Genomic DNA, 14,060 nt, shown 5'->3' with positions numbered 1-14,060 from the left:
AGACCCTAACAGAGGACAGTGCGTGTTTTCAATGTCTGTGATACCATGAGTTTTGACAAGGTGGGTGCTAAGCAGCAGCCCCCTGGGGTTTTGTCGGCTCCCACAGAGGAAAGGCGTTTCTCCAGCTTTGGTGGGTACCAGACGCGCCCATCAGGTTTGAAACCTGTGAATTTCCGGGCCCCTTCCCCCAAGGACCGCTCAGTAGTTCTGAGATGGTCCCGGGAATCTGCATGTTTAACACCCCCCCCACCCCCACCCCCGCCCCGTGAGGCGGGTGGAGATAATCAACGACCCATCCTTGGAGAAACGCTGCCCTGGATGTTGAATCCTGGTTGCCATCTCCAGGATGGTCTTGTCAAGGCCCTCAGGGTTTAGAAGGCGAAACTAAAGCTCAGATCCCGGAAGGGACTGCTCCGAGGTCGCAGAGTCAGCAGAGCCCAAACTTGGCTATTCAAGGTCATCGGGCCTATGTGCAGGTGCCACCAGACATCTGCACTGGTGACATGCAGCCCCTCCAAAGTCAGGAGACCCTCCTTCTCCTCCTCCTCCTCCGTCTCTCTCTCTGTGTCATTATTTTCTAGAACTCATCCACAGCCTAAACTACACAGCGCCCCCCGGAGGTATCACCCAGATACAGGAGAGCCTGAGTCAGTAGCAAAGACAGCCCTGAGGGAACTACGGTCCTGTCAGACACAGGAAGCCCCAGTGGGCCCCTCGGCCCCCCTGAGCTGGTGCACTGAGCGGGCCTGGCATCTGCTCGGCCGGCCGCAGAGTGAAAGCGGCAACCCAGTTCTCCTGGCCCGGCGGGTCGAGGCCAGACTGGAACCGACTGGACTTTCCCTTCCCGGCCACCTCTACGGAAAAGCCTTACCAAGGCCATGGCCCTGAGGCCTAACTCCAGGGAGGGAGCTCCATGTGAAGACACAGCCCCTCCCCACTGTGCCCACTGCCTACACCACCCACCGAGGCCTGTGCCACTTCTCCATTCAAAGAAATGCCCACAACGGGCGAGCCAGAGAAAACCCCTCCTCTCGGACAGAGGATCAAGTCAGGGCCACATGAAACTCAAACCTCCGTCCACCATCCCCCTTCCCGCCCCATGCTTATTTGGAAGAAATGGAATAAAAAACCATTACAATCAAGGCTTAGACTCAACAGTGTTGGAAACGTGAAAGGGGAAGCGTTTGGCTTCCTGACCATCAACTGACACCCAGTTAAGCAGAAACCACTGGTAGCTGAGGGAAAATACGAACCCCTGCCGTCTGGCGGCTGAGATTCCAAAGTGAAGGTTATCTCATGACTCTAAATATATTTAATAATTAGCAAACAGCTGGGGCCTGACCAGGGTGATCTTTAAAAGTATCCCCTCACCCCAGCGTTTGGTCATAAAAATCCTTCCATGAAACACTCTTGTTTTCTAAGCAGGCAACCAGCCAAAGGGAAGAGGGCTCAGAGGCCAAAAGGCCTGAAATAGATGGCAAGACCAGAGGCCACCGCAGCCCCCAAAGCACATTCTGGAAAATTAGGCCTATCCGCTCACAAGGCGCGCACCGTCAAACCCAGCCCGATGGTACCTTCTCCAGCCGGTGCTGAGGTCACAGGATCCACTCCGGTCCGAGGGGTCTCCCCAGGTCCCAGCGCAGAGACCCACCAGGCCAGGAGAGCAGGGACAGAGAAGAAATGGCAGCAGCTCCCCGCCCGGCGCCGGCACTCACATCCCCTTCCCTGACTGCTCCTCCCCGTCCTCCCCCACGCCAATGTGATAGCAGCAGCTGAGTGGACAAGTCATTTCTAAAATTAGCCGCTGAGCTCCAGGTCTGGACAGGAGGCAGCAGCCCGGGGTGGCCGCTGACCAGGCAGTCGGAGCGCATGGACGTATTTGGTGGTGCAGAACAGGGGCGGGGACAGCTCCCGACGCCAGCGCCTTCGCCCCCGCCCCCCACCCCACCCCCACGCCCCCCGCTCCCCGCTCCCCACCCCCCGCCCCCACCCCACCCCCACATCCCCCGCCCCGGCCCCGGCCGGCAGCACAGCCATACTCCCGCCCCGGCTCCAGGCAGATAACCGGAGGCCACAGCAGCTGAGTGAGGAGGAGCGCCCGGCTCCGTGTCCCGGCTGGTCCTGGGAAGGAAATAGCTCGACCGAATGCCGGTGTCTCTCGGTGTAAGGAAGATGCAGCTGCTCTCGCTCACCCGGACACCAGCCTGAGGTCTTTAATGAACTCACGTCCTATTCTCGACAACCCTAGGAGATAGGGCTTTCCCCATTCCCATGTCGCAGATGGGGAAACGGAGGCACAGAAAATGAACCGACTTACCCAAAGCAGTGGAGAGCCAGGAATTGAACCCACGTAGTTCTGACCCCAGAGGGCACAGTCTTAAACAGCAAACAGGATGCTCTAAAAGGGTGCTCTGTCCACTGCCTGCGTGACCGACTCGGCTCCTTGGGCTCTTTAATCAATAGGAACTGGTAAGAGGCCAGATGAGAGATTCAGGCGAGGCTTTACTGGGGCTCATGCTGCAGCACGAGGGAGCACGAACAAGGAACAGGTGCCCTTGCTCGCTCCCCAAGGAGGGCGGGCTGATTCCTTAAATGAGGTGAGGGTAGGGGCAGATCAGTGGGTCGGGCAGGAGACGTAGCCTAGGTGGTCCGCCCACCCGCTCCTGGTGCCGAGCCGTGTGCAGGGATCATGCGCAGTGCCGGCTTTTGCTCCCGGCACCTTAGAAATGGCAGTTGGTTTGCGGCCTTTCTGTATCTTATTGTTCCTAATTACCCCAGCTGCGCATGCTTGCAGTTAATGTTAGTCCCTTATAGTTCCTCTGTATTCTGTTGCTCCAGAAGACGTTTGTCCAGGTGCAAACACTCCGGTAAAGGGCCCCAGGTCTTGGCCTATCTCACCTGGAAGGAGAGAAGTAGGGGCTTCCATAGATTAAGTATATCGTGCAGGTCCACACAGCTAGCAAGGGGTAGAGTCAGGACTCAAATCCAGGTCCTCCTGACTCTGAAGCCCACGGTCATTGGAACATGACATGCTGCTTCTCTGAAGAATCATTTCAACCATCAGTACGTGTTTCAACTCTGCTGTCCCCATGGCTGATTGAGCAATAGTTTTCCAAAGGAAACTATTATTTTCTTCTGGCTGTTGACAATTAGCGTTTGACAGAAGTTCATAGAAACACAAAGTAAAGCCAGCTTTGGAAATGGCTATCTATACAATCAACAGGAGATTGAAGAGGGTCCCCAGGGGTCCCACGGAGGGTGGTGTGGGACATCTTAGGCTGCTCCACACAAAGAGGTTGAAAATGACAAGTCCCCTCGACCTATTTTCTCCATGTCGTGCTGGATTATCTAACATTGAAACATGAACCCACCTCGTGCCACGTCCTGAAACTCATTTCATGGTGTGTTTCTGCCTCTTGTATCTTTTCATGGCTGTTGGTCTTAAATGGTGGGGTGGATATCTGGGCCAGGGGCTGGGGGGTCTTCATAAGCTGAGACCTATAGGGACAGTTAAGTTAACTTGGATCTGTCTGTCCTGAGGGCCCTTGGCAAGTCTGCTTTATTCCCCTGGTACCCGTGGTGGTAGGTTTTCACCACCCAGGACAGTCAAGTATTGCTCTGACTGTGCTATGATTTAGGGAAGCCTCGTAAGCAACATTTTGTCACCTGGTTGAGCATTTATCTTTCTGTCTTGAGGCTCTGTTCCCTAGGTGCGGGAGGAAAGGAATAGAAAATGAAGTGGCCCTTCTGGTGCTTCCGGTGCAATTAGCATGGCATCACTGGTGCTATTCTTCAGGGTGTCCAGGTGGTCTAAGTGGCTGTAGGTCATCTTGGGCAAAGACTAAGGGAATCGTTACTGATCACACCTGCCCTGGGGTTGCTGGTCCTTCGTCCTGGACACCTGACCTCTTCTTCCTCAGGTAGTGAGCTCTGGGTCCACAAAATGGCCAAGGGATTGTGATGATTTATTGGGACAATTGACTTCAGTCGCTTGATTATCCTTAATTTTCTTCTCTGAGTGGGACCCTTGTCGGCAGCTCAATGCCTTTTGCCCCTTGGGGTGCTATTCATCATCTCCATCCGTCCTTTGAGCTAGGAGCCCCCCGCTGCTCCCTGGACCTCACCACACACTAGGATGATTGCTTCCACCCAGCGTCTGATGGTTAAGTGCTGTCATCGGCCTCTTTCATTTTGAGGCTCCTACCATCCTCACTGCCATCAGAGAGCTGTGTGTGTGTGTATGCGTGTGTGTGTGATGATAAACTGGAGAACAGTCTCGTGTGTGTCTGTTCGTTTGACAATCATGAGAATCCTCTCACGTGACCACTGCGGGGCCCGGTGTTGTACGTCATGATCCCCTTAAGGATAAAGGGGAACTGTCTGTGTCTCTTTAAGTGTCTGGTACACAGTAAGTGCTCAAAAAATACATACAAAATGAATAATCAAATGTATGGAAACTGAACTGGAGCAGGTGTCCAAGGGTCTGGTCCCACATCATGCTTTCTCTAGATGTCTGTCCATCTCCCACCAGTCTGTGGTCTCCCATTCACCCAGCACAGGGCCAGGCACTGAGTAGGTGCTCATGGGATCTCTGGAGAACAAAGTAACCGATGAATAAAAGACTAGCCTGGGGTGCAGAAGTGGGAGAGACTCCTGTAGAGGAAACCCCCTGACACCTGCCCTCTGACTGAGGTACAGAGATGACATGTCTGCACAGAGCCTGGCTCAATCCTGACCCCGGGAAGGTGGCCTCGCCTCATTGGGCCTCCAGACTCCCCTCTGTAAAATGGGGATCCTGATCCCACTGACAATTCCAGAGTGTGTGGCCCATGCTAGATACTCAGTGGATGTTTGTTGAGTGACTAAATGACTGAATGGAGATCTGTAAAAGTTTTTCATATCATCGGAGCTGCCAGCAGAGGAGAGCTGCCACTGAGCTTCTCAGTGGGCCTGATATGGGAGGAAAGGGATTATACCCAGTAGGTATCCAGAGTTTAGTGAACAGATGTTTTAAATTAAGGAGTGCCCTTGGCATCAACACCTATGGAAGGATAGAGCACTCTTCTTTCACTCAGTGTTACCTTTTGACATTGGTGCATGTAACTGTGGTTTATTTGGGTTTTTTATTTTGTTTGTTTTATTTTGTGTTTTTTTGTTTTTGTTTTTAATGTGACTATCAAATATATATTACATGTAACCCATACATATAAACTTAATCACTGAGCCTAACTAAAGTGGCACTTGTTTTTTATTGAAGTATTGTTGATTTACAATAGTATCTTAGTTTCAAGTGTACAACATAGTAATTCCAAATTTTTATAGATTATACTCCATTTAAAGTTATAATGCAAAAGGTAAGATTTTGCGATGGCAACTACAAAGGGCAAATGTATTTGTTAAGCTTATGTAGCTAAGCCTCCGACCGTATGACCTTATTTTACATTGAGGGACCAAAATTTACACAAACAAATAGAATGTTCATAATTCTGTTCCTTTCTTTTTCCATTCCTCCTTGGTCATTTCAAGACAGAGAAGTGAAACCATCAAATCTGTCACACAGAAACAATGAGGCCAGAAGTTAGGTTTAAAACAGGATCAAGCTAGTAGCCCCTGATGCATCTTCTTCCATCTTTCACTAATATACACATACAAGGCAGAAAATTTGGAAAATTCCAATGCAGAAAACTATGACTGACAGTCAGGTAGAGACATATTTTACTGGCTATCAAATCAGCACTGTTTCTACACCTGAAGACCTGGGCATTTTACCCACATACCAAAGTTAAAGAATAAGAATAAAAATGTAAAACACATTCATTTGGGATATCCATAAGTTAGGCAAAATGTCTCCTTGCCGTGATTATCTGCTCTGTCTCCCATTTTGCCTGTTAGGGATCCATTAATATGAGCCACTAAGTAAATTTCCCCTCATGGGCTTTTTTGATTACGTGCATGTCCACAGCTGCGTACATGAGCACAGAGTGAAGCTTCAGTGTTTCATTTGGTTAATCCGATCCCGGGAGATAACCAGCCTGAACAATTTGGACTGAAAACCTTTTTTCAATCTCCAGGACCCAACATGGTTAGAAAGTGGCCAGGAAAAGAAAGCCTCCCTTTCAGTTCAACACCTGGTTTCCGCCCAGGTAAACCAGCAGGGGCTCCAGGGTTCAGGAAGGCATGGTTTAAGGGGGAGAGTGACACAGCAGTGATCCTTAAGGCGACGTGGGAGGAGCCCTGGGATGTGCGGGAGAGCATTTCCTTTTCGCTCTACAAGTACAGCCAAAGTCCCTCACATTTACCCTTCGTAGGAAACTTGGGTGTTTTTGGCTAGAATGGTCCTTCAAGATCATCTAATTCAACTCTCTTAATTTAGGGATGAGAAAACAGAAGACCAAAGAGGTTGCCCAGTGACCTTGCTCAGAGCAGGGTCCCCAGGCTGCTCTCTCTCCTCCTGGGCGCCAAGGGGTGACTGGATTTCTGCAGCTCTCAGGAGCGATCCTTGGTTACGTATGGCATCAGACCAAGGGCCCTATCATGCGGCTGACCTCTGCCTACGATGCTGACTACGTGCTCCGTAGCTGGGGCTCCCGTCAACTGTTTTGTTAAGAGGTTTTCAAGTCGGCAAACACACATACATTCCAGGGAAACTGGATGGCTCCATGGACCAATCGTGATGTCCTTCTTTCTTGAACCAGCAAGGGACAGGAGGTGTTTCCACCTCAAGGACAGAGGTACCTACCCTACCCTCGACCTGTGGACCTACAAGCAGACAGTTCTGCCCAGACAGCTGTGGCTCTGGGGCCACCACTTCCTTGGATTTCTGTTTTAAAGTGACATGTACCACGGGGTCTCTCCTGAAGTCTTCATGAGAGTAGGGATGGAGAGTGAGAGGCCTTAACTTCTGGGAGGGATGCCAAGGTCACCCCGGGAGTACATGGGGGAGCCTGGCATAGGTCCTAGAAAAACTGGAGACGAGATGGACCTCCTGGCTTTCCCAGACTCTTTTCTGGCACCATGTCTTCCACAAGCAGGTAGTCTCCCAAACCCTGATGCTGAAGTTGGCTGTGCTCCAAGAATCCATGAAATCAGCAGAAATGCTTGTTGGCAGTTCCCTTCCCTTTTTTTTTTTTAAATAAAATCAGCCTCTGCATGAATTTCCTCCGAAGTTAGGATTCTTACAAATGAGTCACCTCCTGATGACCTAACAGCTTGATAAAGAAATGTAGTTTTTAGTTGGGGGGGGGGGATAGCACACCGAAGTAAATCTCTTTGTACGGATCCTTTTTATTGAGATTTACATAAGCAATTTATCAACACAGAAAACCAGCTCGACTGCCCCCAAATAACCGTGAAAGATGGTGAAACTAACCGACGGTGACACACCACACACAGGGCAGGTGACCGCGGACTTGAACCAGCATCTTACGTGGGATACGATTTCAAACGTGCACTAGTAAACGCATACTAAGAGGCGACCGTAAACCTCCACTGGCACAAGCGATGGGAAAAGAGATAAAAACAGATGGTAATTTAATAGGTACAATATCTAGACTTACAATATCAAATTCACTGGCTTCACTTGGTATAGCAATGCATGAGAGAAAACAGATTTATTTCTTCAAGGGCATTACACTTGGCCATGAACAGAGCAAATATGTGACCACGTGGATGGCTGTGCAGCTAGGGCAACAGGGAGAGAAAAACATCAGCATGTGAGGAGGGACCTCGTCTCACAGGGACCGATCTTCACTCTATTTCACGTGGACCCTTTTAACCATAGATGAGCCCATTTCCCAAACCATTTTGAGACGGCAAGGGGGGCAGAGTCACATTCGAATGTGCTGCTCCCAGAAGTGCTGTTTTAAAACCCAGCAGGGCCGTTTCTAAAGAATGTGGAAGAAGCAGCTTCCATTTAGTAGTTGATGAATCAGGTGCAACAGTCAAATCTAGAGGCAATGGCGAGACCGACTGGGGGGACTTGGCACAAGAAGAATCAGAAATGATGCTCTGCAGGTGAACTGCAGCTCCTGAAGGTTGACCACACAGAAGGGATGGTACCTACCTGCCCCACTTGCTGGGGCCCCTACACGGCACGGTGAAATCCACATCACGAGGGAAGGACGGCTATACACTTTCCTGAAATTCTTTTACGATGGAGCCAGTGTAGAACCAAGCATTCGAGGAACCTGTCAACAAGCAGGGGGCCTTCGGAAGAGGTAGATGAAAGCAGTTATTTCACAACAAGTTCACTGTCAGATGTTACCCCAAGAAGTGCGCTTGCCTCTCAGCACAGATCAGAGGGTTAAGCTATTGTTGCAAACAGTTCATGGCCGTGAGAAGGGATGTCCACCCCACATTGCTATATGCTTTGTTTCAATTTTATTTTGTGGAAAAAAAAAAACAGAAACAGAAAGCACTGCATTTCCTTAAATAACAAGCTATACAAATAAAAAGGGGCAGAAGCGGTAAGCAATGTTTTTGATGAGAACTGAAGGATTCAATAAATAATATAAAATGCTTTTGTGCTAAAATAGAACTCTTGTTTTTATATATATATATGTAGTTTGGCAATCTTTATGCTACCCAGAAAAAAGCCAAATCTATTATAATTTGTTAAAACATAGAAAAATACAATTTAACAATAGAACTAAAAAAAAAAAAAGGCCAGTGCTTAGCTTATAAACCACATAAGTATGTACATCATGGAATATAATCAACTAAGAAACAAGAAGTTGAATTTCAAGTCCTTTGGAATATGAATACACGATTAGAAATATTTCCCCATTCCCTACCCCTTACATGAGAGACATTTTATATTAGGACAAAATTAAAATTGGAAGCATAGTTACCAGTTTTTGAGATGATTTTGAGATTTGTTAGATGTAAGAGAGTTTACTATAAGAACGTGAGTCATTTAACTCTAAAATGCAGGGTTTTCTTATATGGTTTTGATGGAATGATACACGTTAATCCATTTTCTGTAGTGTGTTCGTGTTTTTTTTAAATAAAGGCAATTTAAAATTTGGGGTGTTACATTTATCAGTAAGTGCTAACATGGCCAGGCCAGTGAAGTGGCCGGTCACTCATGCCCCCAGGCCTTTGGACGCTGCCAGAGTTGGGCATCCCTGTTACTCGGCTGTCAAAGAACAGCTCTCTTAGTCTTCGAGGATGAAGGAAATCTAAAGGCCATTATGACTCGAGGAAGCCAAGAAGTATCATTTTAGACTTCAACTTTCATTCTTTCTACAATAAATTTTTAAAAATGTGGCCTGGATACAAAAAATTCATATTAACATGAATTTAAGTGATTAATTAATGAAAGCTTCTCAAGTTAACCTGATGTGGGAGGGAAATCATGTTAGAGCTTTAGGAAGAAAAAATGTTTTGAAAAGTAAAGCTCACTCTGCTTGGCTCAAGCAGCAAGCCCAGTCTTGTCACTGTAGGGGAATTACGGTACCTTCAGTGGGTATGCAGCAATGTCCCCACCTGACTGACAGGGTGACAGCAGCCCACACCCCACCTCTGGCCTTCTCCCCCTCCCCTGATTGGCTGCAAGGCGCACACACCAAGATGGGGCATCAGCTCTGGGTCCCGTGTGCCTTCCCCAAGGGTGCTGGATGACAAGGAGGGGCAACCGGCAACCTCATTTCTACAGAAAGTCCTGGTGGAAAGCAAACAGCCTCTTATAAGTCCAGCAGCTCCATATTCAAAACTAAAGCGACCGAGTCTTAAAATAGTTACTATTCAACTCTTCTTGTTATAAGGGGAAAACCACCCCAAAGCACCAAGTTCAACTGTAATTTCCCTGGTGCTTTATGGTGTAAGGAGATTGGCTTTTCCCAGCGAATTAACTCCTTTTGTCCTTTGCCCCATCTCTACCAGGATCCTGCCTTCTGTGACTCCCACTCCATCCACGTCCCAGCGTGTGTCACAGATCCCAATCAAGCCCAACTCCTCTCTGGGTACAAACACATCCATCCCCTGGGAGGGGAGGAGTTCCTTCCCCAAGCATCTCTGAATGACACAGATATGAGTCCCTGAATGAAACTGAGAAAAATTACATATAAATTAAATCATACAAGATAAGCCTTATCTTACACCAGCACACTGCAAATTTTTTAACATATTTACGTCAAGCAAAAAAAGTCCAACTTTGAGAATTTTCTTTTCTTCTTGATAGGTTAAAATTTTGAAACATCAGAAAAATCAATTCCGCTGAAAAGTCAAATGTTGTATTCGACTGGCCCAACTATAAATTCTGAATGAAATAAAAAATCATCAGAAAAAAACACACTTTGATCTTCTTGAGAGTTAAACCACATTGTCAATTTGTCAATGATATTTTTTAATGGCCTGTGTGAGCCTTCAAACAATTGTTTTTAGTATCTGTACAGCATATTTCAAAGCGCAAATCAAAGCTAACTCTTGCTTTGAACAGATGGTTGTTTGTGGTCGTTGCTCTATTTGCTTTTCCAGCTTTGTTGCTGTCTTTCTTGAGCAGAATGCTTCCTTTCTTCAGCGAGCCTGGACATTTGCCCCTTCTCTTTACATATAGAATTTGAAGTTGTCATGTCCGTGAATTGACCAATCAGAGGCACAGGAAGTGAAACATTCACATTAGCAAGTGAAACAACAGCTGATTTCTAGCAGTTTTCCTGAAAAATTGTACTTAAACATGATAGAGAAGGAAAAACCATGAGTCCCAATGACATAAGGGAATAAATGCACCAAAGAGAATGTTTTAGGTTAAAAAAAAATAACCTTGGATTCCCAAAAGTTTTTAATTCATTCCATATATGGTGTAGAGTAGAGCAGCTTAATCTATTATTTTTAGGCTTTGCTTTAATGATTCCTTTGAATTATGAAATCAAGACACTACTAACATAATTTTACAAAAATATCAACTTCAATGATTTTTTCTGACAATGTGAAAATATCCCAACCAAATAAATCTAAAATAACGATAACACTTGTGCTCAATTTTGCCCTTTTTAACACTCCAAACGTAGGTATGGTCAAACGTTAAGACCTAAAACAGCCACGTATACCAAGACTCCTAAACCAACTGACTTCTTTGGCCATGGGGGCACCAGGTGCTGGCACAGAAGGGTCCTGGAAGTGCCTTCCATCTGGCAGCAGAAACACTTACCCCCTCAGAAGGGCTGCAGGCACGAGTTCAGGAGGAAGACTGGCCTCTCCAGGCCGCCAAACCCCAAACACAAACACGGACCTCCCCCTAAAAAGCCACTCATCCTAACCTCACAGAGCACTTTTAATAAATCACATCCACGTAATGCACTTCTCAGCCCTGTCGTTACCCATCAAACATGAAGGAGTGTAAAAGTTCACTTGGAATAAATTTGAGGCGAGGCGAAAGGGCTCTTGGAATATTTCCAATTCATTTTTCTTTTGCAAAGGAAAGACAACCTTATGTTCTACTCCAGAGCTTAAATGATATTTTTTCAGAGATGCGAATCGGCGTAGCTGGTGCCCTGGGTATGGAACATGAGACGCTAAGCCCAGACCCTCAAGGAGTTCATGCACCTTCTCCACATGAGGCTACATCTCTACTCTGTCCAGCAGAGGCAGGAGGCTCAGCGATTTCTAAACTGTAATTACCCATCTCTGAACCATAGGTGCTGAGCACATGTGACCTTGTGATGGAGCCAGTAACTAACTACAGCGGTGACAGTGACAAGCAGCCATGCTTGGGGAGATGCTCACTTGTCATGAACAGCTTTTCTATCTCTGGTGGTTTTTTTTACAAACACAATTTGAATACTATTCTTCCCTTCTAAATCAGGGGAATCCATGTAAATAGTAGCCCCCAACTTCTATACTGGAAACAGCAGATAGTAGAACATGTATGCTAAATTCCAACTAGTAGTTGAGATAAATAGTGAACCTCAAAGTTTCTTTTCCAAGGTAACTCTTCCTATGAAATAAAAGGCTCTTTCGATAATTATCTTCCAAACTCTCAAGATATCGTTTCATTAAAAAGGACTTACTTTCCCAGTGAGTGCGGCACACAAATATAAACACAAAGGTTTGGAACCACTAAAAATATCGAGGACAGGATGCAGATAATTACGATGTCAAGTTATTTATATTGTTAGTAGTCGACTCAGAAACAGACAATAAAACTGCACTAAGAAAGGACAAATATGTGGACTCTGAAAATTATTGTTATTATTTTTAGTCTGATGACACGGAGGACCTGGCTGGGGAACACACTGGTTCTTATAAACCAGCACTTATTTGGGACATGAAACGAACCACGGGGAGAGGAGGCCACTGGGATCAGGCCGTTGCTGTCACAGAACAACCCGCCAGGGCAGAGAATTATTCGCTAATGACAGTTGAACGACAATGCAAGTCAATATACACAGTTAACCCATTTTGACACATTCATCTTCAGCATTCTTTTTTCAATAAAATTCATTTTTAAATTATACTAAAAGGTAAAACAGAGTTTCCTTCCTTGACACATCCGTTACCCAGATGCTTCCTGAGGTCAGCCAGAGGGAACCAGAGTTGCTGTGTCTCACGACGGCTTCCATCCAAGCCCAAGACGGGCGCCTGCAGGCGGTCCTGTGCACCCAGGGGAAGTGCACCGACTTCATGGTTTGAAAATGGCTGTGTCACCGTGAGATGCAAATGCCACCGCCTCTCCTGCAGAGCCACGGTGAGCCTCCAACCATCTATCATCTGACGCCTTCGATGTTGAGTGGCTCCCACGTCCTTGGTCCCAGCTGCCTAAGCTCCCGGTCAGAGGCAGGCTGGTACCCGTGGGTGCAGCACCCGCGGGGAGGGCCCAGGTGCAGCCCTTTCAGAAAACCTCTGCAGCTTTCAAGCCCCGAGACAACGAGAGGCTGGTTCTCAAGGGCACAGAGGACACCCAGCTGCTCTGCCATCCTGCCAGGACTATGGAGCAAAGACATCTAAACCCAGCCGGGGCCGATTATGGACAGAGCGTGGCAACGCTGGGGCAACCTGAACGGCAGACTGTTTGATCCCACCTTGGCAAGCCTGAGATACATTTGATATCGGATGCAAAAAGTGCCACAATCAGTAGGAATCATTTCAAGTTCTAGGTTCATCTATAACCAAAAGAAGTGTGTGGCAAAGAAAGAGAACTTCGTTTCTTCAGTAGTTTCGAGGGCGGATGGATGCGATCGTGGCGGGAGGCCCTCAGGAGGGGAGGAGGTGCCCCCAAGCCTGAGGGTGGTCGCCACTCCTAGTAGAAGCATCTCAGAGTCCTGGGTCTCCCCAGCCACGGAGCACCCCGGAGGTGAGCGACTCCATCTCTCATCCTCACACTTCTCCCAAAGGCTCCACTTCGCGGGTCGAGCAGCCCATGCGGACTTCCCAGAGGAGGTGCCGTCTCGTGGGACCCTCCCCGTGCCAGGGGTCAGAGGCCATTGCTGTTCCTGTGGCAGAGGGGCGGCTTCGAGGGCTCCACGATGGCCAAGCGGGATTTGTTGAGGAACTTGGGGGCTCGACGTAACAGCCGCTGGGCCTCGGTGAACGTCTCCGTCAGCTCTTTCTTCCACTGCAGAAACTCCGGGTCACTCTGAAGGCAAACACAAGAGGCGGAGGAGTTGGGACAGTGTCACTGGCTTCGCCGACACACATGGATGCCTCTGGCCAGTCCTTGGAACCCCCTTTCCCCCAGGGAAAGCACACCCCATGTCCCACCCCGCAGCCGGTGAGTAATGGGGGGGGGTCACGCAGGAACTTCCTCCAGGGGCCCCTTGCCCAGAAGAGGGACCAAGCCCTTCAGAAGAGCCTCCTACAACCCCACAGGAGAATTGCTGCCTTGACTTTGTTGAAAGATCACCTTTGATCTCTGATGTCTGAAATAACTCAAGTCTAGAAAATAATGCATGAGGAGTTTTGACAAATTTCAGAAGCACCTTCACATGTGCAATGACGTCATGAAGTAATTAATCATACGTTTTTCCATCAACTACTAGTTTATCTAAATATGCTCTTTACAAGCACGTATACACATATACACACACACACACACACACACACACACACCCAGTAGAAAAGTG

The 14,060-nt window shown here is 47.7% G+C and overlaps 2 protein-coding genes across 2 annotated transcripts in view; both read right to left on the bottom strand.

Annotated features, from left to right (window-relative positions):
- The window catches only part of LOC118880052 (unconventional myosin-XVIIIb-like), a 44,149-nt gene extending 42,406 nt beyond the window's left edge, over window positions 1-1,743 (bottom strand). The window contains exon 1 of the mRNA XM_036823418.1: window positions 1,575-1,743. The gene's annotated coding sequence lies outside the window, so the exon portion shown is untranslated. The remainder of the gene's footprint in view (window positions 1-1,574) is intronic.
- A 5,361-nt stretch (window positions 1,744-7,104) lies between these two features.
- Window positions 7,105-14,060, bottom strand: part of LOC118880046 (beta-adrenergic receptor kinase 2-like) — a 37,316-nt gene continuing 30,360 nt past the window's right edge. The window contains 1 exon segment of the mRNA XM_036823410.1: window positions 7,105-13,573. Coding sequence (XP_036679305.1) covers window positions 13,412-13,573 — 162 coding nt within the window. The 3' untranslated portion in view covers window positions 7,105-13,411.

This window comes from Balaenoptera musculus, chromosome 14 (assembly GCF_009873245.2).
Source record: "Balaenoptera musculus isolate JJ_BM4_2016_0621 chromosome 14, mBalMus1.pri.v3, whole genome shotgun sequence".
Taxonomy (NCBI): Eukaryota; Metazoa; Chordata; class Mammalia; order Artiodactyla; family Balaenopteridae; genus Balaenoptera; species Balaenoptera musculus.
Note: the sequence above shows the minus strand (reverse complement) of the source record. Positions and strands in the feature narration are given on the sequence as shown.